This window comes from Mya arenaria, chromosome 11 (genome assembly GCF_026914265.1).
Source record: "Mya arenaria isolate MELC-2E11 chromosome 11, ASM2691426v1".
Classification (NCBI taxonomy): Eukaryota; Metazoa; Mollusca; class Bivalvia; order Myida; family Myidae; genus Mya; species Mya arenaria.
This window is the reverse complement of record NC_069132.1, coordinates 48,567,819-48,590,702: the sequence shown is the minus strand read 5'-3', so window position 1 is coordinate 48,590,702 and position 22,884 is coordinate 48,567,819. Positions and strand designations below refer to the sequence as shown.

The following is a 22,884-nucleotide window of genomic DNA, read 5'->3' as shown; positions in this document are numbered from 1 at the left end:
ACCAATTCTTATGTTTTTCCATATATTCATTATATTCTTGCATTTTAATTATATGAACTTTTATGAATTGCAAATAAAAGTCAGCGCTTTATTTGTGTTATTTTATGAAATTTACGAACAACTTTCTCAAAATTCGACACGCAACGGGCTGCATATAATAGAACAAATAACTATTTTCAGCCTTATGTTCACATATCCACCACTTTACTGATGTTATACATTTTGTATATAGTGTAAAAGAACGTAGCTTTATTTTATGTAAAAAAAAAAGATAATAGTCTCTTATAACTCCTATGTGAGTGGCAATACTTTTTATTACCGTTTTTACGTTAGAAATGTATTATATATGTATTGACGAGACTGAAATAAACTATGAAATATATACTTTTTCAGCACAGTATAGCAATTTTCGCCAATTATCACCTATCAACTGTATTGTTACAACACACAATACATCTCCCCAACCTCAATTTCTATAGGAAAAAATAGCGGTTGGGAAAGTGGGAACACACCACACTATTATGGGTCCAGAAAGCACTTGAACCAGCCATATTCTGTATACCGGTACTTTAGTATTAGGGTATAAGTAATAGTTAGATGACATGGATTAAAATCTCAATGATTAAGAATTGGTGGTATGAGTATATGAAGGAGCTCATCTTAATCATTAAGTTTTTAATTCAACCTCATACAAAGTCATTGGCTGACACATTGTCAACGCAAAATCTGACGCAGGGAGTGTGAATTGGATGAGTAGCAGTGGGTTGAAATTCTTGATGATTAAGCCTAGTACCGGTATATGCAATTTCATTGGCTGTAAATGTAGGTTGTATTCTAACTCAACATAGCACCTTACGAAGCAATATAACTTTTAATATTAATGACTTAATTAGGTCTTAAGACTAATATGTAAGTCTGAAAAGCATTTTTCTAGCCATAATTAGTTTTTTTGACACTTAAAAAAATGTTATGCAGGGCAAACTGATGAAAACTGAGGCACTAAAATGCCAAATATCAAGGGGTTCAAAAGTTATTAGGCAAGTTGTTGCTACAAATCGAATAGAAAACTGTTGAGAAAGACCCGGCGACACAGGCAAGGTGTAAACAAAGAAATAGATGACATGAAGTAATATTGAAATGATAAAGAATGAGTGAGTGTAGCGAACAAGCCCATCTTTATCATTAAAATACTTAGGTCTTCAAGATACAAGATACAAGAATCTTTATTTAAAGTTAGGTATATGCTAACAATAAACAAAATAACAAACATACATAACATATCAAAACACAACAAAGAGATGGTGACCAGGAAATAAAAGCATATTGTTTTAAGTAGGTTCAATATTGGAACAATTGTTTACAAAAGCAGCTTAATATATTCATGCGTAAAATTACAAAAAGTTAGATGGACTTAGAGCCCTGTATACAGTGATAACATCAAGTAGTTTTCCTTGCTCAACATGCGCATGGTTCCTCTAGTGGACATGGTAATAGTTCTTTCAAGAGTATGAATTATGGTTAATTGAATACATTTAAGCAGCAAAATTGTATTTTGTAAATGGGAATTACAGCATGGTACAGTGATGTGTAGTTGGTAAAATGTTATAATTAATTCAGCAGCTTAAAAAAATCTTCAGAAAGTACCGTAAATGACTGGGTATAAGACAATAGGGGGTATTAGACGCAGACAAAAAATCCGTGAAAAATCTGAGAAAAAAAGTTTAATCTATGTTTCTGCGTCTAATACCCCCTATCGTCTTATACCCAGTCATTTACAGTATTGCTCAGAGGAGGTGCTTAATTTATCATGTAATCTAAATGGATCTTTCGTGGTCCCTAGAAAGAATTTCACACTTTGTTTTGTTTGCTTGGCTTGATGTCATTTTCGCAGTCCTAGGTCAGAATTTCACAACTTCATTTATTTGTGAGTGGTCGAAAAATTTAGAAGGAAAAATGCAGACGACTTTGGCATTCAGCAGAATACGCATTGAACTTGAAAAAAACAACAACACATGAACAAGATTCATCACCAGTGACATAGAGCCTGAGGGCAAGCTAGCGAAGATGGCCAGGTTATGTAAATGTGCTATCTATATGTTTTGCGCTGTGTTTATATTTTATGAGCTATGTTTATTGTTTTCGTGTTGATGTGTTTATATTTTTTTATTTTTGTTGCGTAAATAAATCAGAAAAAAAACATGGTAAACATGACTTTATTTATCATATCAAAAAAAAACACATTCAGGAAGTAGTCTAACTTGGCTCAATATTCGCGAGGCTCCAAGTATTTTGGCTGGTCCCTAGAATATCGAGCCAACGGGTTTGGACTATATATAATTTTGAAACTCATGAATAGATATTAGCCCTTGTTATTTTTTTTGACAATTTTTATTCATACTCGAATTTTTTATTCATACTCATATTCATACTATTTTTTCTGGTTTTGAATGCCACATCTTGTCCAGTGGCTCACTCACTAAAGTAGGCCATCTCACTGAAAACAAAACTCCTTAGCTAACCTATTTTTACCCAAGTCTGAATGAGCCAAGTTTACATGTAAAGTCAAGTCTAGGATGAAAGGGAGACAACTTGCTTTTATGGTTCTGCATTTGATTTTGTGAATAACTCTGCCTTGATCTTGTTGAAAGGCCAAAGGCCAATTTTAAGCTCTATTGACCAAAGTGTCTGTAGTTCGCCAATTCATCTAAATAAAATTGGTTCTGAATGTTTGTTCAAATTATGCCCCCGGGTCATTACTGGCCACGCCCCAGGGTTCACAGGTTTGGTATACTTAAATTGGGAAATGTTTGAAAATCTTTTTGAGTGTTTGCGCATCCATCTAAGCACAATTGTTTGTGCATGTTTGTTCAAATTATGCCCTTGGGGTCATTACTGGCCATCCCGTGGGGTTCGCAGGTTTGATATACTTAAATTGGGAAATGTTTGAAAATCTTTTTGAGTGTTTGCGCATCCATCTAAGCACAATTGCTTGTGAATGTTTGTTCAAATTATGCCCTTGGGGTCATTACTGGCCATCCCGTGGGGTTCACAGGTTTGATATACTTAAATTGGGAATGTTTGAAAATCTTTGTCTGAACCAGCTATGCAAACACTTGCTATTTTGAATAAGGCATAATTTAGTGGTCTGCTACCATGGTTGTTCAAATTATGCCCCTGGGGTCAAAACTGGCATAGCCTCCAAGGGTTAACAAGTTTCCTAGAGACTTATTTAAGAAATATTTTTAAAATCTTCTTTTTTCAAGACCTTCTTTTTTATTTTTAAAGCTACAGCAATGATATTTGAAATTTTGGGCATGAGTACTCTTTTGAAAGCAATTTTTTTTTGTCAGATGACCTTTACTTGGCACATATTAAAATAGTTCATGCAATTAACCTGCTTACAACACTTTCTTCCCTCAGATGTTGAACGTGCAATGTTTTTAGGTAACCCAAACACAAAACATGAACTATATGTTTGTTGCCTTTTACCCATACATGCATACATGCTCTGGATTGAAAATGACCACAAGAGCCATGCCAGTAGAGCATAGGCCCCTATGGGCCTCTTGTTTAAGTTATAAAATATTATTATTTCAAAATTGAGCATTAACAAGGGTGACCTGTCCATGTGCAGGTCAAGCTTCACAATTCCAGGTATTTTTAAGATGACATTATTATACCTATAGAATGCTTAGACCCAGGAACTTCATACTTGGTATGCTAGTTGGTCATGACTAGTAGATGACACCTATTGATTTTGGGGTCACTATGTCAAGGACCTCGAGGTGAATAAACGGTTTCAGCTCAATAACTAAAGATCCTTAAGGTCCAGGAACTTCATACTTGGTATGCTAGTTGTTCATGACTAGTAGATGACCCCTATTGATTTTGAGATCAAAAGGTCAAAGGTCAAGGTTACCTTCAGGTAAAAAACGATATGTTGGCAGTGACCTTAAGCTTAAAAATGGTTTCTGCTCAATAACTAAAGAACCCTTGTACCCAGGAACTTCATACTTGGTATGCTAGTTGGTCATGACTAGTAGATGATTCCTATTGATATTGAGATCAGTAGGTCAAAGGTCAAGGTCACTGTGACCTTGAGGTGAAGAAGCGGTTTCCGCTCATTAACTAAAGAACGTTTGAACCCAGAAACTTCATACTTGGTATGATAGTTGGTCATGACTAGTAGATGACCCCTATTGATTTTGAGATCAAAAGGTCAAGGACACCATGACCTTGAGGTGAAGAAACGGTTTCTGCTCAATAACTAAAGATCCTTTGGGTCCATGAACTTCATACTTGGTATGCTAGTTGTTCATGACTAGAAGATGATTTTAAGATCAAAAGGTCAAAAGTCAAGGTTACCTTCAGGTAAAAAACGAAATGTTGGCCAGGACCTTAAGCTTAAAAATGGTTTCTGCTCAGTAACTAAAGAACACTTGCACCCAGGAACTTCATACTTGGTATGCAAGTTGGTCATGACTATTAGATGACTCCTATAGTTTTTGAGATCAGTAGGTCAAAGGACAAGGTCACTGTGACCTTGAGGTGAAGAAACAGTTTCCGCAGGTCCAGGAACTTCATACTTGGTATGCTAGTTGTTCATGACTAGAAGATTGATTTTGTGATCAAAAGATCAAAGGTCAAGGTCACTGTGACCTTAAGGTGAAGAAATGGTTTCCATTCAATAACTACAGAACGCTTTGCATCCAGTAACTTCGTAATTGGTATGCTAATTAGTCATGACTAGTTGGTGGCCCCTATTGATTTTGAGATCACTAGGTCAAAGGTCAAGGTCACCATGACCTTGAGGTGAAGAAACGGTCTCCGCTTAATAACTAAAGATCCTGTTGGTCCAGAAGCTGCATACTTGGTATGCTAGTTGTTCATTACTAGAAGATGACCCCTATTGATTTTGAGATCCAAAGGTCAAGGTTACCTTCAGGTAAAAAAGATATGTGGGCGGTGACTTTAAGCTTAAAAATGGTTTCTGCTCAATAACTAAAGAACACTTGTACCCAGGAACTTAATACTTGGTATGCTAGTTGGTAATGACTAGTAGACGACTCCTATTGATTTTGAGATCAGTAGGTCAAAGATCAAGGTCACCGTGACCTTGAGGTGAGGAAACGGTTTCCGCTCATTTACTTAACAACGCTTGCACCCAGGAACTTTATACTTGGTATGCATATTGGTCATGACTAGTAGATGACCGCTATTGTTTTTTTTATCAGTCCGTTAGTCAGTCAGTCTGTTCGTCACACTTTGTCTCCGCTCAATAAATAAAGAACACTTGCATCCAGGAACTTCATACTTGGTATGCTAGTCACTCATGACAAGTAGATGACCCCTATTGATTTTGAGATCAGTAGGTCAAAGGTCAAGGTTGCCGTGACCTTGAGGTGTAGAACAGTTACCGCTCAGTAACTAAAGAACACTTGCAACCAAGAACTTAATACTTGGTATGCAAGTTGGTCATGTAGATGATCCCTCTTGATATTGTGATCAGTTGGTCAAAAGTCAAGGTCACGATGACCTTGAGCTGAAAAATGGTTTCAGATCAATAAATGAATAACGCTTGCGCCCAGGAACTTCATACAATGCAAACTTTTTTTTGTTTACATTTTCCAAGATTAATCAACAACACTATTTAATACGGGTGAAAACCAAACTTCAATGTTGGTTCGTGTCCAGTCCAAAATTACAAATTTCATGTCCATCATTTATTTTTTCTCAGCTACATCCCCACAATAGGGGAGACGAGCGCTTTTTCAAAAAAGCAATCTCTAGTTTGCTCTGGGAGGCTGATCCATACTTGACTGGCCTCAAAGTGGAAAGAGTTCTTTCCGTATTAAGTTGTTCTTACTTAACATATACACAGTTTTTATTCCCCGCCTTGAAAAGGCGAAAAGGATATAGTAATGGTGGGCGCAATTCCGTGCATCTGTGCGTTTGTGCGTTCGTGTGACCCACATTCATTTCTTTGCATCTCCTCTTACATTTCTCATGCCATTTCTACCAAACTTTTACAGATTGATGACCATAAAGTGAAGCAGAGCATATTGTCGGGCTTTCCCGATATGCCCATTTTTGAAAGAGTTATTGCCCTTTGCTTATTTTACATTTAAAATAGGTTTCTTCGCAACTCCTCTTATGTTTTTCATGCGATTTCTACCAAACTTTCACAGATTGATGATCATAAAGTGAAGCAGCGCATATTGTCGGGCTTTCCCGATTTGACCATTTTGAAAGAGTTATTGCCCTTTGCTTATTTTACATTTAAAATTGGTTTCTTCCCAACTCTTCTTACATTTTTCATGCGATTTCTACCAAACTTTCACAGATTGAAGATCATAAAGTGAAGCAGGGCATATTGTCTGGCTTTCCTGATTCGACCATTTTTGAAAGAGTTAATGCCATTTGCTTATTTTACATTTAAAATTGGTTTCTTCCCAACTCCTCTTATGTTTTTCATGCAATTTCTACCAAACTTTCACAGATTGATGACTGTATAGTGACGCAGCGCGTATTGTCTGGCTTTCGCGATTCGGCCATTTTTGAAAGAGTTATAGCCCTTTCTTTATTTTACATTTAAAATTGGTTTCTTCGCAACTCCTCTTACGTTTTTTCATGCAATTTCTACCAAACTTTCACAGATTGATGAATATATAGTGACACAGCGCATATTGTCGGGCTATCGCAATTAGACCATTTTAGGAAGAGTTATTGCCGTTTCTTAATTTTACGCATTTCTTATGTTCCTGAGAAACTACCCTTACCATTGATTGGCTTTCGTTACAAAAAATGCCCCCATGAGGCGGGAGATATAGCTGTCTGTGACCGCTCTTGTCATATCTGAGTTTAAAATTACATGTCTTCAAAGCTACAAGGTTTTAAACATATTCTGATGATATACCGCACAGATTTCTAAGTTTCAATAGCGATGCATCTTATCCTGCTCAGCTGTAATGTTGGCAATTCAACCCTATGAAGAAGATTTTCCTATGTTTGGGTGTAATCATTAAAAACAATTTTTAAAGCTGCACTGTTACAGATTGAACGTTTTGACAATTTTTTTTATTTTTTTTTGTCTTGGAACGAGCCAATTTTTGCGAAAATCCATAGAAACTAGTTGTATAAGAATGCTGACAAAAAATCAGATAGTAGATTTTTATACTTAAGTTCAAAAACTGATGTTTTATGCATTTGTCTAACGGTTAAAGCCAGAAAACATTAATTTTCAAACGGAAATATGAAAATCCATGATCTGATTTTTTTCAGCAATCTTATAGCATTGGTTTGCAGATATTTACGCAAAAATTTGCTCTTGTCATGACAAAAAAAAAACGTTGTTAAAATGGTAAATCTGTGAGAGTGCAGCTTTAAAACTATGTACTGAATCTTTTGTAATTTTTCTGTGTTGGTCTTTGCTACAAAATTGCCAAATAATAGGACAGTAGTTGTAATCGGATCTGATAACAGATTTAAAGCTAATATATAAAGCTTTAAGTATTGATTGTCAAAAAATTACTTAGTCTTTGGAGGATATTCAGCTGCTTAGCTGCTTTTTTACACTTTTTAGAAATGTGGGCAAATCTGGGCATCAACATTTAATAAACTATCTACCTCAACACCTAAAAGTTTAACTTGCTCTTCACAAACAATGGTGTGATTAATTATATTGAATTGTTTTATTTCATAAGCAGACTTTGAACCAACTGAAAATGCTTGAAATCTGTCAGGGTTAACCTGTATTTGATTGGAAGTAAACCAGTTTATTAAAATATTACTGTCTTCTTCAAGACTGGTCTTAACAACATCAGGATTTTTATCAGAAAGAGTATTGTCTTCTGCATAGTTATATAAGGCTGCCTTGAAATAAGAAGATGTCATTGAGAAAGATGTTGGAGACTAAGAAGCCCTTATATTGATCCTTGTGGCAGGCCTTTTAGGATGAAGTCCCACTCACTGTTAATAAGACCAAGTTTGATCTGTTGTTTTCTGTTGGTAAGATAGCTGTTCATAAATTTAAATTCTGGGGCTGAGAGACCATATGCATTAAGCTGGTCTAAGATGTGATCATGGGGCAGGCAGTCAAATCTTTTGAGAGGTCTATTAGAACTGCACCTACATATTTGTTCGCATCGAGGGTTTTTTCCAGTCTAACTCTTTTAGAATACTACTGCATTGGCTGACACATTGTCAATGCAAATTCTGACGCAGGGAGTGTATACTTAATGATTGCCTATCTTCAATTTCATTGTCTGAAAATGTAGGATGAATTCTAACCAGGGCTATTGCTTGGCAAAGAACATTCAAGTTGCATGCAAAAATACATATGGTGACATCATTCTTTCAATTGGCTGGTACCTATCGTTTGCTTGATGGCAGTATCGAGTTCATTATGCGAATAATTATATCGTTATCGGATCAACTAATAATATCGTTTTCAAATCATCAGACACGGAAAATATTTCAGTTATTTTCACTTGATTGTTTTTTTCGGCTCATAGAGCTCAAAACTAAGGTGGACGCTTAACAAAATTTCAAACTGGGATGGCCTTATTTATGAAATGTTTAACTATTCATGGACATCAAAACTGTTCAGTAACAACATAGAATACCGTAAATGACTGGGTATTAGACGCATTTTTTCCCTCAGATTTCGATGTAAAAAAATTGCCTGCGTATTATACCCAGTAACAAGCTTTTGAACTTTTTTCTGAGGTCGATTTCAGGCCGAGAGTTTGTTTAAATTTATGTAGAAGGGAAGTTACTCGCGTCATATCGCTTGAGTATATACGGGTTAAAACGGCAGTTGAAGATCGGCATACGGTATATCGCAAGATGTTTATTATTTAAAAAAAATATTGTATGATTTAAATTATTAAATTTATTCAATATTAATTTGAATAAAACAATAATTAAACATGCATATAAAAAAGCAAAGTTGGGCACTGTCAAAATATTTTTGTCAGTTGTACGATAAGGTGTGAAAAATTCGCACTACCTTTAGACCTGTTTAACATACCAATACTACAAACTGATGCAATAATGGTCATGATTTTTCGCACTTTTCCATGTTCTTTATTCTTTTCTGTAGGTGTTGACACTTTGAGAACAAGCCCGTACAATATAAAGTTTTGGCATACAGCAAATTCCCTATTCAGTATTGAAATTTGAAAGAAACATGTTTTTGATAAGAGTTCGCTTTTTTTAAAATCTAAAAATTTATCCATATACCCTTGTCCATTGAAAATTGTAAACATTTACCCTTATAGACATCGCCTCCTGGCTGTGCTTAATAATCATTTCAGTAATACATGACATATTTAACTGAATAGTTGATGTATAAATATTATAACACTAACCCCTGAAAGTGACTCGCTCATAATTTGTAAAATGCACTTTTTTTTAATTACAAAATAAAGTGTGGCAGATCATAAGTAGTGTTAAAACAAAAATACCAAAAGCTGGAATCCTTCAGCAAATGTTGATATTTGCTCAAATATTGTCTTTGAAGACCACAATTTTCATTAGCGTTTATAACGCTTAATAGCTTTTTTCTAATTTTTTCTTGATTTGACCGGCGTGAGTTTGAACCCCACTAGAACCAAAATACTTTTTTTATACTAGAACTGTATTTTTTTTTGCAATTTCGATATCATAGAAAAAAATAAGTCTTTTCAGATGCATTACAGGGAAAATTAATTTTTGATCCAAAAACATGAGCAAGTAACTTTAATGTGTCTAGTAAACAAAGACCTGCCTTAATTACATTACTTACAGGTCTATGACTCCGAGCCATCAACTATCTCCAGGAAGGCTTTCACTCTGGTGCAGAGTGAACTGCTACCTTACTGCTGCAAACCATAAGACAACAGTGAAAGTAAACATGACTTTTATAACCAGTTTGATAATTCATGAGCTTCTACCATGAATCCTCGATAACACAAATATATGAATTACATTAAATTCCAAGAATCAAAACATGGACAATTTAAAAAGATATTTTTTCTGTTTCAAATAATTTAATACAAAGAAACTACATGTCTGTCTAACCTAAATAAACCTGTTCTACTGCAAACAAAAGCAGCTCACATAATCGGGTCATGTGATAGTCAACTCCCTGCATGATCAGTATTACTTATTTATTAGTATGGTCCAGGGAAGCAACTATTAAATCTACTGTTAGACTTAAAGAGATTATTATCCCCCTTGTACTATTACCTATAAATTTTTATTGTGATAAATTGTGATCGGTCTATGTCCGGCATCTGTTGTCCGTTGTTCGGCGTCAACAATTGGTTATAATCATCTTCTTCTCCTAAACCGCTTGGCCAATTTTGATGAAACTTCATAGGAATAATCCTTAGTTGGTGCTTTTTCAAAATTGTTCAAAGAAATGAATTCCATACAGAACTCTGGTTGCCATGGCAATCTAAAGGAACATGTCAACAATTGGTTATAATCATCTTCTTCTCCTAAACCACTTGGACAATCTTGACGAAACTTCATAGGAATGATCCTTGGTTGGTGCTTTTTCAAAATTGTTCAAAGAAATTAATTCCATGCAGAACTCTGGTTGCCATGGCAACCTAAAGGAAAATCGTCAACAATTGGTTATAATCATCATCTTCTCCTAAACCCCTTGGACAATTTTAATGAAACTTAATAAGAATGATCATTGGTTGGTGCTTTTTCAAAATTGTTCAAAGAAATAAATTCCATGCAGAACTCTGGTTGCCATTGCAACCTAAAGGAAAAATTACAAAACTTTTTTTGGCAAATACTATGAAGCCTAGTGCTTAAATATTTGGTGTGTAACATTGTCGATTAGTTATCTACCATATTTATTCAAATTATGCCCCTGGAGAAAAATTGGCCTCACCCCGTGGGTTACAAGTTCATTATAAATACATTTTGTTAAAATCTGATAGTTATATAAAGTTTACTCTTGAATTATAGGTATGACGTCACCATTGCGTCATAATGTACTTTCGTTGTGTGGAAAATTCTCAATAAAAAAATAATGTTTTTATGACTGATTGACATGTTTTCACATGCTCAATACACTGTAAATCAAAAATATCATTATTTCGGAAACTTTTATACCTTGAGTTTCTATTATTGCTTGATTTATCATTTAGAATAGAGATTTAAGCATAAACTGCTGCCCTATAGTTGAAAGGTCATTTTGGAAGAACTGTCATGGCGGACTGTGCAATTTTTAGAGTTTGTTTTTCAAGTGGAGAGATTTTTCTTATGAATAACTTGACCCCCCTTTTTTATTGGCTAAAAAGGTAATTCAAAGCTTGTACTTTAAGAATATATATATGTTTATCATAGTCTGCATTCACTCGAAATGCCTTTAAATGTTGTCTAAAAATAATCATTTCACATTGAATTATATAGGAAATGACAATGGTGGTGTGTAACCTAAAAGGGACCAAACTGCTTTGTTTAAAAAGTGTCATTTTTTGGCAAGAAATGTATTTCAGTTCACTATTTCTGGCAAATTTTCACAATTAAATGCATTTATCTTGTATGGTTTATCAAAATATGCTATTTCCTGGTTTTCACAACTTTCGCCTATTTTTTTTTTTTTAAATGAGTCGTCTGCAATCTTACGAGCACTGAAAATGTCCAAATTCGGTGAAAATTTGATTGCGAGAACTTGAAATGTGTGCAAAGATGTGTAGAACTGCCCCATTTGATGCTTAGAATGCAATTTGAGTCCAGGTTCAGTTGAAAAACCTCAGAGAATGGCATTTTGGGCCAAAACACCTTAGAAAATACAGACGCACAGGCACTTGGGTGACAGGCAGTATAACTGGAAAACCTGACACGGACTATCAGATTGAGATAGTTTTGGGTGTATTTATGTATGAAGGACTAATCGAAAGTGTTTTTCATAAAAAATACAGGGACGGGTTTAGTAATAGGTATAACGTCACCATTGCGTCATAATGTACTTCCATTGTGTGGAAAATTCTCAATAAAAAAATAATGTTTTAATGACTGATTGACATGTTTTCACATGCTCAATACACTGTAAATCAAAAATATCATTATTCCTGAAACTTTTATACCTTGAGTTTCTATTATTGCTTGATTTATCATTTAGAATAGAGATTTAAGCATAAACTGCTGCCCTATAGTTGAAAAGGTCATTTTGGAAGAACTGTCATGGCGGACTGTGCAATTTTTAGAGATTGTTTTTCAAGTGGAGAGATTTTTCTTAGGAATAACTTGAGCCTCCTTTTTTATTGGCTTAAAAGGTAATTTAAAGCTTGTACTTGAAGAATATATATGTTTATCATAGTCTGCATTCGCTCGAAATGCCTTTAAATGTTGTCTAAAAATAATCATTTCACATTGAATTATAGAGGAAATGACAATGGTGGTGTGTAACCTTGAAGCAAGGGCAGCAAGTCTTGCTATATGGTTTCCCTTTTTGTTGGAGATTCCACTACTTTCTATTTTTAGTAACAAGATTTTAAATTTTATTAAGTCTTCAACATAGTCACTTCTGAGGTAATTATTGTTCTCTTTTTAGGTTCTTAGATTCAAATAATTATTATTCATTTTATTCTTTAGAAGAAATTTCAATTTTACTTAAATTTAATAATCAGACTTTTCCATTGAACTTGTTGTAGATCATTATTCATGCAGATGCTACAATCTTATCTTCTGTGTGGATAGTGTTATTCACTTATTATTTATATAAAGAAAAAAATAATATTAACATTAGAGGGAATGTGATATTGTCTTAGATGGGCAATTGTGATATATTAATTAGAAGGTGTTGAATGTGATCTGAAGTTTAAAAGTTAGATCTTAAGGCAGTTTATTGATTTTATTGGATGGTGCACTGTTTTTTGTTTGTGTATCTTTACTAAAAGTTCTTTCAGTGTGCAAGCAATTTAACTTAGTTTTGTCAGTGTGCAGGCAATTGAACAAAGTCCTGTCACTGTGCAGGCAATTGAACAAAGTCCTGTCAGTGTGCAGGCAACTGAAAAAAGTCCTGTCAGTGTGCAGGTATCTGTACCAAGTGCTGTCAGTGTGCAGTCAATTATCAAGTCCTGTCAGTGTGGTGCGCAGGCAACTGAACAAAGTCCTGTCAGTGTGCAGGTGAGAATCAAATTCTATCAGTGTGCAGTCAATCATCAAGTCCTGTCAGTGTGCAGGCAACTGAACAAAATCCTGTCAGTGTGCAGTCAATCACCAAGTCCTGTCAATGTGCAAGAAACTGTGACAAGTCCTGTCAGTGTGCAGGCAACTGTGACAAGTCCTGTCAGTGATTATCTAGGCAACAGATATTAATATAACTTGCCACATGTGTTCGACATACCAAGATGACGTGGCATGTGCAAGACCCATGTCCTTACCTCTAAGGTCAAGGTCACACTTAGGTGTTTATTCACAATGGAATGCTGCATATAAGGACATAGAGTATAGGTTGGCTGTAACTTTCTCTGGTGTGGAAATAATTTAAAATGACTTGCCACATGTGTTTGACATATCAAGATGACGTGTTGTGTGCAAGACCCGTGTCCCTACCACTAAGGTCAAGGTCACACTAAGTGTTATTTACAATTGAATGCTGCATATATAAGGACATAGAGTATAGGTTGTCGTGTCCGGGCTATAACTTTCTCTTGTATGGACAGATTTTAAAATGACTTGCCACATGTATTCGACATACCAAGACGACACGTCGTGTGCAAGACCCATGTCCCTACCTCTAAGGTGAAAGATACACTAAGTGTTTATTCACAATGGAATGCTGAATATGAGGACATAAGAGTGTAGGCTGTCAAGTATGGGTGGTATTTTTTTATGTTCAGGGGCAATTTAAAATAACTTGCCATATGTATTTGACACGTAAAGGCAAGATCAACTTTTCATGTACTTGTTCTAGGTCAATGTCACATTCGGGGGCATTCGTCACATACTGTGACAGCTCTTGTTCAATATTCTTTGAGAAACAAGCTATATTGATAACAAAGGTTAAACTCTTTTACTCAGGTGAGCGATTTAGGGCCATCATGGCCCTCTTGTTTTAATTAGAATGATAAAATTGGCGCAAGCTACACATTTGTATGTAAAAATGGAGGACAATACATACATGCCATATCCTCCGGTGGGGGGAAAAATCCCACTACAGTATTTTTATCTGTCGCCCTATGGGTGACGAATACCCCTGCAATTTAGAAAAAGAAAAGAAAATACCAAAATTTTACAACTGGGTTGAATTTTAGCATCATTTTTACATACATGTACATTACCATGACAAAGTGAAACCACGGTCAGTTAATCTGAATGTAAATACCTTGTTTTTTTTCTGTTGACTGTCTGGATATGTTTCTTGACTCTATCTAGCCAGTTACAGCCAGCGTTTGTTGATGTACGACTGTTTGGATGGCCGCTTTATGACAATCCGTCTTCGGGGACGCCAAACCTCGTGTTCTGTATGTGGTGATACGCCCTCCATCACTCGCGGCAACCTTGTAGACTACGAACAGTTTTGTGGGGCGAAGGCCTCAGACAAAGTAAGTATACAGTTTCCTTATACCTGTAGATTCATGGAAAACAGAATTTTAACTTTAGCCCAAATTTTGAGTAATTTGAATTTGTAGGGAAAAAACATGTTGCACTCAGAATAAATTGGACTGTTATTATGATATTAATTTTGGTGTTGACTGCAAATAATGGCTGACAAATAGGGATTACTTTATCCGTCGTTGGCAGTGTCGAACTTATTAGTTCCTGATTAAAAACTTTTGAAAAATGTCATGTAGTCATCTTGGTATGCACATTTGTCATGGTCAGAAGATGTCCTCTATTCTTTTAAAAGGTCAATGTAAAAGTAAACTTTACAAGAAAAATAATGGGCGTTTCCGATCAATAACTTTTGAATTACTTGCTGTAGAGTCTTCAAACTTGGTATTAACATTGATCATGGTCAGTATATGACACCTGTTTATTTTGGAGACAACACGACAGGCAACACATATCAATTTTTTGAGTGACTTTGTGTTGATTCTTTACACTTTGTATTCTCATTTTCTATGGTCTTAAGATGACCCCTATTGATTTACGGGTCAATGGTCAGGGTCATTGTGATCTTTACTAGAAATGTTACAGGCATTTCAGATCAATAACATACAAAAGACTTGGTGTAGTGTCCTCAAACTTCATATTAAGATTTATCATGGTTAGTAGATGTCCCCTATTGATTCTGGGGTCAATAGGCCAAACGTCAAAATCATGGTAACCACTAACCTTTACTAGAAAAAATCCGGGTTCTTGGTCTACTGTCTTCAAACTATGTATTCACATTGTTCATGGTCAAAAGATGACCCCTTTTTTTTGGGGGGGGGGGTCAAATGTACATGGTCAATAGATGACCCCTCATAATGACAGGCAACACATTTGAATTTTGTTAGTTTTGTTTAATTTTTGCCAAAATATATATATTTGGGGCCAAAAGTCATACAATGAGAAACAAATTATATTGTAATGACTGAGATATAAACAGTCTTCAAATATGTTTATTTAACAGTAATGTTCTCTCTTTTTAGCTCACCTGAGCTGTGTATAAGTAGAGCTATTGTGATAGGTCTGTTGTCTGTCGTACGTCGTCAACAATTACTTTAAACAACATCTCCACCTAAACTGCTTGGTCAATTTTGATATGTTCCTTCGATGGTGCCCTTTTAAACTTGTTCAAAGAATTAAACTTTATGCTGAACTCTGGCTTTCATGGCAATCGAAAGAAAAAACAAAAATCTTCTTAACAAAAACTGTAAGGCCTAGGGCTTATACATTGTCTATTGGTCCTCTACTAAGATTGTTCAAATTATACCTCTTGGTTCAAAATTGGTTCCACCCCAAGGGTCATCTGTCTTAACTGTGTTACATACAGAGATATTGGAACTTAGAATCTTCTTTTCTGAAACAGAAAGGTCTAAAGCTTAAATATTTGGTGTGTTACATTGCCTAGTGGTAAAAAAGGTTTCAAAATTTCACTCAGGTGAGCGATTTAGCGCGTTTATGAAACATTGTTATTCCTTTTATCAATACATTGTGTATATAAGTAAATGTTCTTATAATGATTGAACTCCTTGACTATCTCTATGTGTATCATATATTGGACATAGTGTTTTTCCTTAATATCATACAGTATGCAGTGCTTACCTTAGTCAGATTATTGTTTAGTATTGCTTTCTCAGGACAAGGAGCTGAATGTTCTACAAAGACATGAGAGAATCACGGCAAAGGTGAGAATACAGGATGAGAGTTGTCTAGTCATATACCAATGTGTCAGGGCCCCATTTTATTAAAAGTCTTAGCCATAAAATGACATTATCTGAGCTTCATATTGTTGTTATGTTGCTTCATATTTTTGTGGTTAAATCTTAGCCAGTAGATAAAACGAAAACAAAGTTGAAGAAATAAAGCAAAACACTTGTTGCCATCTTTAATAAAAGAGCCTCTGCCACTTACATATTAAGAGGTCAAGGGTTTAAACACATCCTCTTGGCTGCTCAGCAAAAAAACAGGGCTGGTTTCTGGCTGGGAAACAGATTCAAGTAGTACTCATGTATTCATAATTGAGGTATTAATATAAAGGTTTTATAAATGTATAATATTTGGCTATAACACTATGCAAGAACAACAATTTTAAGTTTGTCATGATTTTTTGTGAGAATAAATGTTGAGATGTTGTGATTGCAAAACCTTTAAAAACCTTAGCTGTAGCTCAAAAACCAATCAATGTATTTTGATAATTTTTTCTACACATTTTACCAGCATGAAAGCAAATGTGTAGCAAGGCTCACAATACTGGCAATTAATTACTGTTGCATTCTGTTTATTGTAATGCAATTTGAATCTGAATTACACTTTGTCTAAAAGTTAATCTAATAAGGAAATGCAGTCTTTCAACTCCTACCATGTATTTTTAAACTTTCATTTTTGGTGCTATTTTACAACTTCAGGAGTATGCATCCCTGGTGTCCAGTGGTGAGGCCCATGTGCTAGTGGATGTGAGACTGCCCGTGGAACTGGACATCTGTAGGCTGCCTACTCAAGCCCTCAGTATCCTTGTGACCTCTGATGTACATGTACCTTCAAGTCATAAATCTTTCTATAATCAAGTGTATTTTGCTTGATAAGGCAAATGATTATGTTTCACATAACCCAATGTAATGGTATTATTGTGCAAGTCAAGCAAGGTATCCAGTGTTATTAGGGCCCGCTAGCTACATGAAAGTCAATGATGTCATATTATTTTGTTATTTTTTTTAAAATCACCACTTTCAAAAGATTCAATGAGATGTTTAGAAATTAAACTTTGAAATCTTCAAATGCTGATTGTGAAATAAAATTATCTGTGATGATAATTGAATTTATATAAATATTCTTAACAACAAACCGAGATATACCTCTGTCGGACATAGAAAAACAATCCACAATAGACACCCTCTCTGAGAGAGTGATATCTCTCTATGGCAACACACCCAACCCTGTGCCAGTCATCTGTGTCTGCCGCCGTGGTAATGACTCCCAGCTCGCTGTACAGAAGTTACGGGACAGATTAAGGCTGAACAGGTGTCAAGTCAAAGACATCTTAGGTGGGCTGACCGCCTGGGCAAAAGAAGTCGACAATAACTTCCCTACATACTGAAAAGGAAAATAAAAATATATTCAATTTTGTTATTTAGTGCTTGTTCTTGTGTCTCAACGAATGGTATCCCCGAACAAATTTTGATTTAATAACTTAAAAAAACTCTGAAAAAACATCTGTCAAATTTCCCTTTAGTCATTTATCGTTTCTAATAAGGGGGTTATGGTGTGGTGTGGCCTTGCCCACTGGTCAGTATAGAGATGTAATATAATCATGTTTGCTTTGTGTCAAAGCAAAACTATTGGCTAGAGTAACTATTTATATTTTCTTTACTAAATCATTTAGTGGACATGACTGGGAAATAACTATTACATGTACATTGATGGCCTCACCTCTTTGTCCAATCAAGTAAACAATAACTTTACTACATATTAAAACTATATAACGATTTCTGTCAACTGACTGTCTGCAAGATAGAATGAAACTATCAGTAATGAAATGTTCTAAGGCATACAATTTAATTGCTGTTTGGTTTTTGTTCTTAAAAGTAAGAAAATTAACTCAATTTAGACAAAGTTTAAAAAAAAAAACATTGTTGACTACATTAAATCTATGAGTGAGTCAAGTTTAAGAGGACAATAAGAATCAATGTTAAAGGGACTGGAAACAGTTTGACCAATGTTAATATTTTATTTAACCATATTTTTAGCTCACCAAGGCACGAAGGGCTCAAGGTGAGCTATTGTGATCGGTCTTTGTCCATCGTCCGTCCGTCAGTCAGTACCTAACAAAGGTTGATATGTGAGAACGTCCGTCCGTCCGTCAACAATTGCTTGAAAAACATCTCCTCTGAAACTGCCAATCCAAATTCAATCAAAGTTTACAGGAAGCTTCCCTGGGTGAGCATCTACAAAAATACAACAAGGCGTCACGATTGATTTACAACAACAACAAAATGGCTGACTTCCTGTTTTGCTTTAAAAAAACATCTCCTCTGAAACTACTACTCCAAATTCAATGAAACTTTACTGGAAGCTTCCTTTGGTGACCCTCTACAAAAATACAACAAGGGGTCATGATTGATCAACAACAACAACAAAATAACTGACTTCCTTTTTGCTTTAAAAAACATCTCTAAAACTACCAACCCAAATTCAATTAAACTTTACAGAAAGCTTCCTCTGGTGACCCTCTACAAAAATACAACAAGGGGTCACGATTGATCAAAAACAACAACAACAAAATGGCCAACTTCCTGTTTTGCTTTCAAAAAACATCTCCTCTAAAACTACCAACCCAAATTCAATAAAACTTTACAGGAAGCTTCCTTGGGTAACCTTCTACAAAAATACAACAAGGGGTCGCGATTGATCAACAACAACAACAATCTGGCCAACTTCCTGTTTTGCTTTAAAAAAATGTCTCCTCTGTAACTACCAGGCCAAATTCATTGAAACTTTACAGGAAGCTTCATTGCATGACCCTCTACAACACGGCTTTGAGATTGATCAACAACAACAACATTAAAATGGCCGACTTACTGTTTTGCTTTTAAAAAAATCTCTGAAACTACCAGGCCAAATTCAATGAAACTTTACAGGTATCTTCATTGCATGACCATTTACAAATATAAAACAAAGCATCGTCATCAGTAAAGATATGTTTAAATTGCAACATTTTTATTAATGCTTTATCACAGAGTTGTGGCCCTTTGCTTAGGTGAGCGTTTTAGGGCCATCATGGTCCTCTTGTTACATTTATAAGAAGATTTTATTTATGATAAAATATTGACCTATTTTAGGTCTAGCCGATATGAATTTCTGCGCTAAATTTATATTTAAGAAGGCTTTAGACATTAATCAGATAATTGTTCCTAATAGCCATTAAAGATCTTAATGTGTGATTATTCTTTAAATATTGAGCTACTTTTCACAAGTTTACACCCGATTTCAAATTTAAACAAAAGTGTCGCCGCTTTCGGAGATTTATTGAAAGAATGGCTTATACCTGTTAAAGGATTACATTTTACGGCTGATCAAATTTAATTCCATGTAAATAAAAAGTTATATATAAATGCTTCAAACTTCTTTAAAAAATTAAGTATTAAACTAAGCAAGCATGCTTAGATATCAGTCCATAATTGTAATAACAGAGTTAACAATTGCAATTCAGTTCTATGTACAATGGCAATTAGCACACAGCAAGTGTCTTTGAAAAGAACACTTAAATGCTAAAAAAAATATTGTTCAAGCTATATTTAAAGAGTTGATTAATTTCTTCTTTTGATCCTGTAACTTGTTTAATGAGAGAAAATGAGTGCCTGTTGTAAACCACAAAATAAACACATTGTATCACTGACATAATTACTATCAAGTGGTGATTTGTTTATCTAAATAAACTCCAACTCTGTACATAATTATATTGAAGATATTTTGTGGTACATGTAATATAGTTTTGTCAATGCTGCCATTAGTATACGCCCGTTCATGTGCCTATTCTAGTTTCACATGCAGCGTGCGGGCGAGCAACTTCCAGTATGTTGTGCGATCATAACTTTGGAAGCATTTCTCCAATCATGATCAAATTTGATCAGAATGTGTATCAGCATGATATCTCGGACAAGTTCGATAACATGCCATATCGCTTGAGTTACTCGAGAATTATCGCCATTTAATTATAGAAGTTACCGAAAATCTGTCTTGTCCGATCAATAACGTAAGAAGCCTTTGACCAATCATGGTCATCAAATTGGTCAGAATGTTTGGGTGCGTGTTGATTTTAATATAGATGACGAAACCATTCCCTGCTTAAATATTAACCATATATTTTACATGTACTACATAAGCCTAAGCAAGGAGCATCCATCGGAAATGGTAAAAAGTATATTCGAGTCCCGCGCCGTGAAAAAGACTTGATTACAATACGTTTATATTCAACAAGGTTCAACAAACATATCTTTATTTTAAAACTCATTCACCGAGGATTGTATAACGAAGTTAAATTCAATCTTAAAACAACTGTAAACACTAAAATCGGTGACACGTTTATGCTACTACATGTACTTCAATATAGTCGGTCAATAGCTATTCATAGCTAATGTTGATGACAGGATGAAAAACTGGTCGTGTCACGGGTTTTAAAAGTAGTAGTAGTAAAAGTAATGTCCGGAATACACGGTTAGTCACGAAGTCTTAGTCGACTATGAAGCAATGTTGTTATAACTATTAGTTGTGCAACGCTCACTTCGAAAGTATCCAAGTAAAACAGCATACAAGTTTTAAGTGTTGTATTTGATTGTGATAATAATGAAAACAGTGGTAACAATTCCTTTTCACTAGTTTAAAATGTTCATATATTTTGTAATTTTGATAGGAAATCCTAACAGAGGTGTATCCTCGACGCTTGTCAAAACCAGAATCATGTTTTATCAGTATCTTTTGGTCAGTATCTACCACGTGACTGTCACAAGGCTATTAATAAGTTAATATTACATAACTGTTTTCCATGCTGGACCGCCGCATTTAGAAATAAGACGTTTTAACAACAAAATGCGCTTAGGGCGATATGCATTAAAGATAAATATCTAAAGCATGTACTTGTAACGTGGTGGATACGTAACGAACAAAAGAACATTGTAAAATTAATATGCAATGTACATTTGAATATTGCAAAATATGTATGTATTCTTATAAAATAAAATTCAGTGACTAAAATGCTACAAGTAAATTATTGCAAATAATTGGCGTTGTAGCAATGTTTTCCTCTGTTATGTCATACCGACTGAAAATAAAATTTGATTTGATAGATGACTGTCTGTCTTTCTTATTGTTGCGCATGTTCGTTTATGGAATATCTTTTGACGTATAGTGAATCGCATTTTACCAATTACTTGACAAGGTGACAATAATAAAACAAACCATTGACAAGGTTTGCGATACAGAGCCAAGTGGGCAACCACCTAAATGACTCACTTGGCCATATGATAAATAAAGGGATATATTAACCTTAAGGTTATACATTTGCCAGGTGAAGTCTATAGTATTAAACAAATTTGTTTAATACTATAGACTTCACCTGGCAAATGTATATCGGGTCGTCGGAAATGCGGTTGGCATATCGAGTCCCCTTTATGGTTTCCTAGTTACTCTGTGTGCATTCTTTCCTCCGATCGCGTGATAGCGTTCTTCCGGCTTCAAGGCATTCGATCCTTCATGAAGCTACACTGTTGAATTTTGATACCAAGTAACGCCATAAACGGCCACATTATTTGCTTTTAACAGGCCCCAATATCACAAAACACTCCAGTCAAATCTCAACCTAAACTAATCTTACTACATAAAACCATAATATGATTAAAAATCTTGCATTTTTTATATTTTTCAAAACGTTTTTTCTCACAGAATGTGTTGATAAAGAGATTTTGTCCAAATTTCAAAGAAAACTAATTCTAGAGCAAAAACAAATACTTTAAATAGTAATTGTTAAACATCAATGAATATACATTTTGACTGTAGAATGTATTCCCCTTGGAATCTAGATCAAAGATTTTAATCAACATATTCAATAATAGAACGTAAAACATTATTTAAAAAAAATATTTCATGTGGTAAATCGAGTTTAGACTGAGATTTAACTGAAGTATTTTCGTGATATTGTGGCCAGACCTATTGTGAGTCAAATACCTTGAGTCTGCATCGCAATCTTTCTGAGTGAATCTCATATGGCTAAATATTTCGTCTGGATTCATTAATGACAATTTGATGATAACATATTATTCTTATCTGCAAATTTTAAAAAGGTTCGCGTCCCCAAAATCAAATGACAATTTTCGACTTTTGGCAGGCACAACATTACATACCTTTCACGTTCTGAATAGCTTTTAATTTTAACAGAAAGGACGTATCTTTGTGGCTTACTTTAATCCGGTAATCTCTGGTATGGATCATCCCCTCTACTCTCGTCGTGATTCTCACGTCCGCGCACCTGTGCGCTACTTAAGTTGCAATAAAACCTCTTCTTCTTCACTTCTCATTATTTAATTGCAATCAAGATTATAATAACGCAGTGTATTGTTAACATTGCACATATGAAAATAAAAGGATTGAAGAGTTGTATACATTTGCCCACTGTGTGGTTTTTATGAATGGTGTCATTCAATTATGACTATAGCTTTGTTTTGAGGTTGTTGTTGTTGCACTGGGTCTCAAAAATAAAATGACATCATTTTGAATGCAGTATTTTGAGTTAAA

General features: G+C 34.8%; 1 protein-coding gene across 1 annotated transcript in view; it reads left to right on the top strand.

The window, feature by feature from the left end:
- LOC128209208 (adenylyltransferase and sulfurtransferase MOCS3-like) overlaps positions 1 to 17,719 on the top strand; it is a 53,752-nt gene extending 36,033 nt beyond the window's left edge. Inside the window, exons 9-12 of the mRNA XM_052913146.1 lie at positions 14,386 to 14,555; positions 16,239 to 16,286; positions 17,007 to 17,106; positions 17,448 to 17,719. Coding sequence (XP_052769106.1) covers positions 14,386 to 14,555; positions 16,239 to 16,286; positions 17,007 to 17,106; positions 17,448 to 17,695 — 566 coding nt within the window. The 3' untranslated portion in view covers positions 17,696 to 17,719. The remainder of the gene's footprint in view (positions 1 to 14,385; positions 14,556 to 16,238; positions 16,287 to 17,006; positions 17,107 to 17,447) is intronic.
- Positions 17,720 to 22,884: the final 5,165 nt, after the last annotated feature.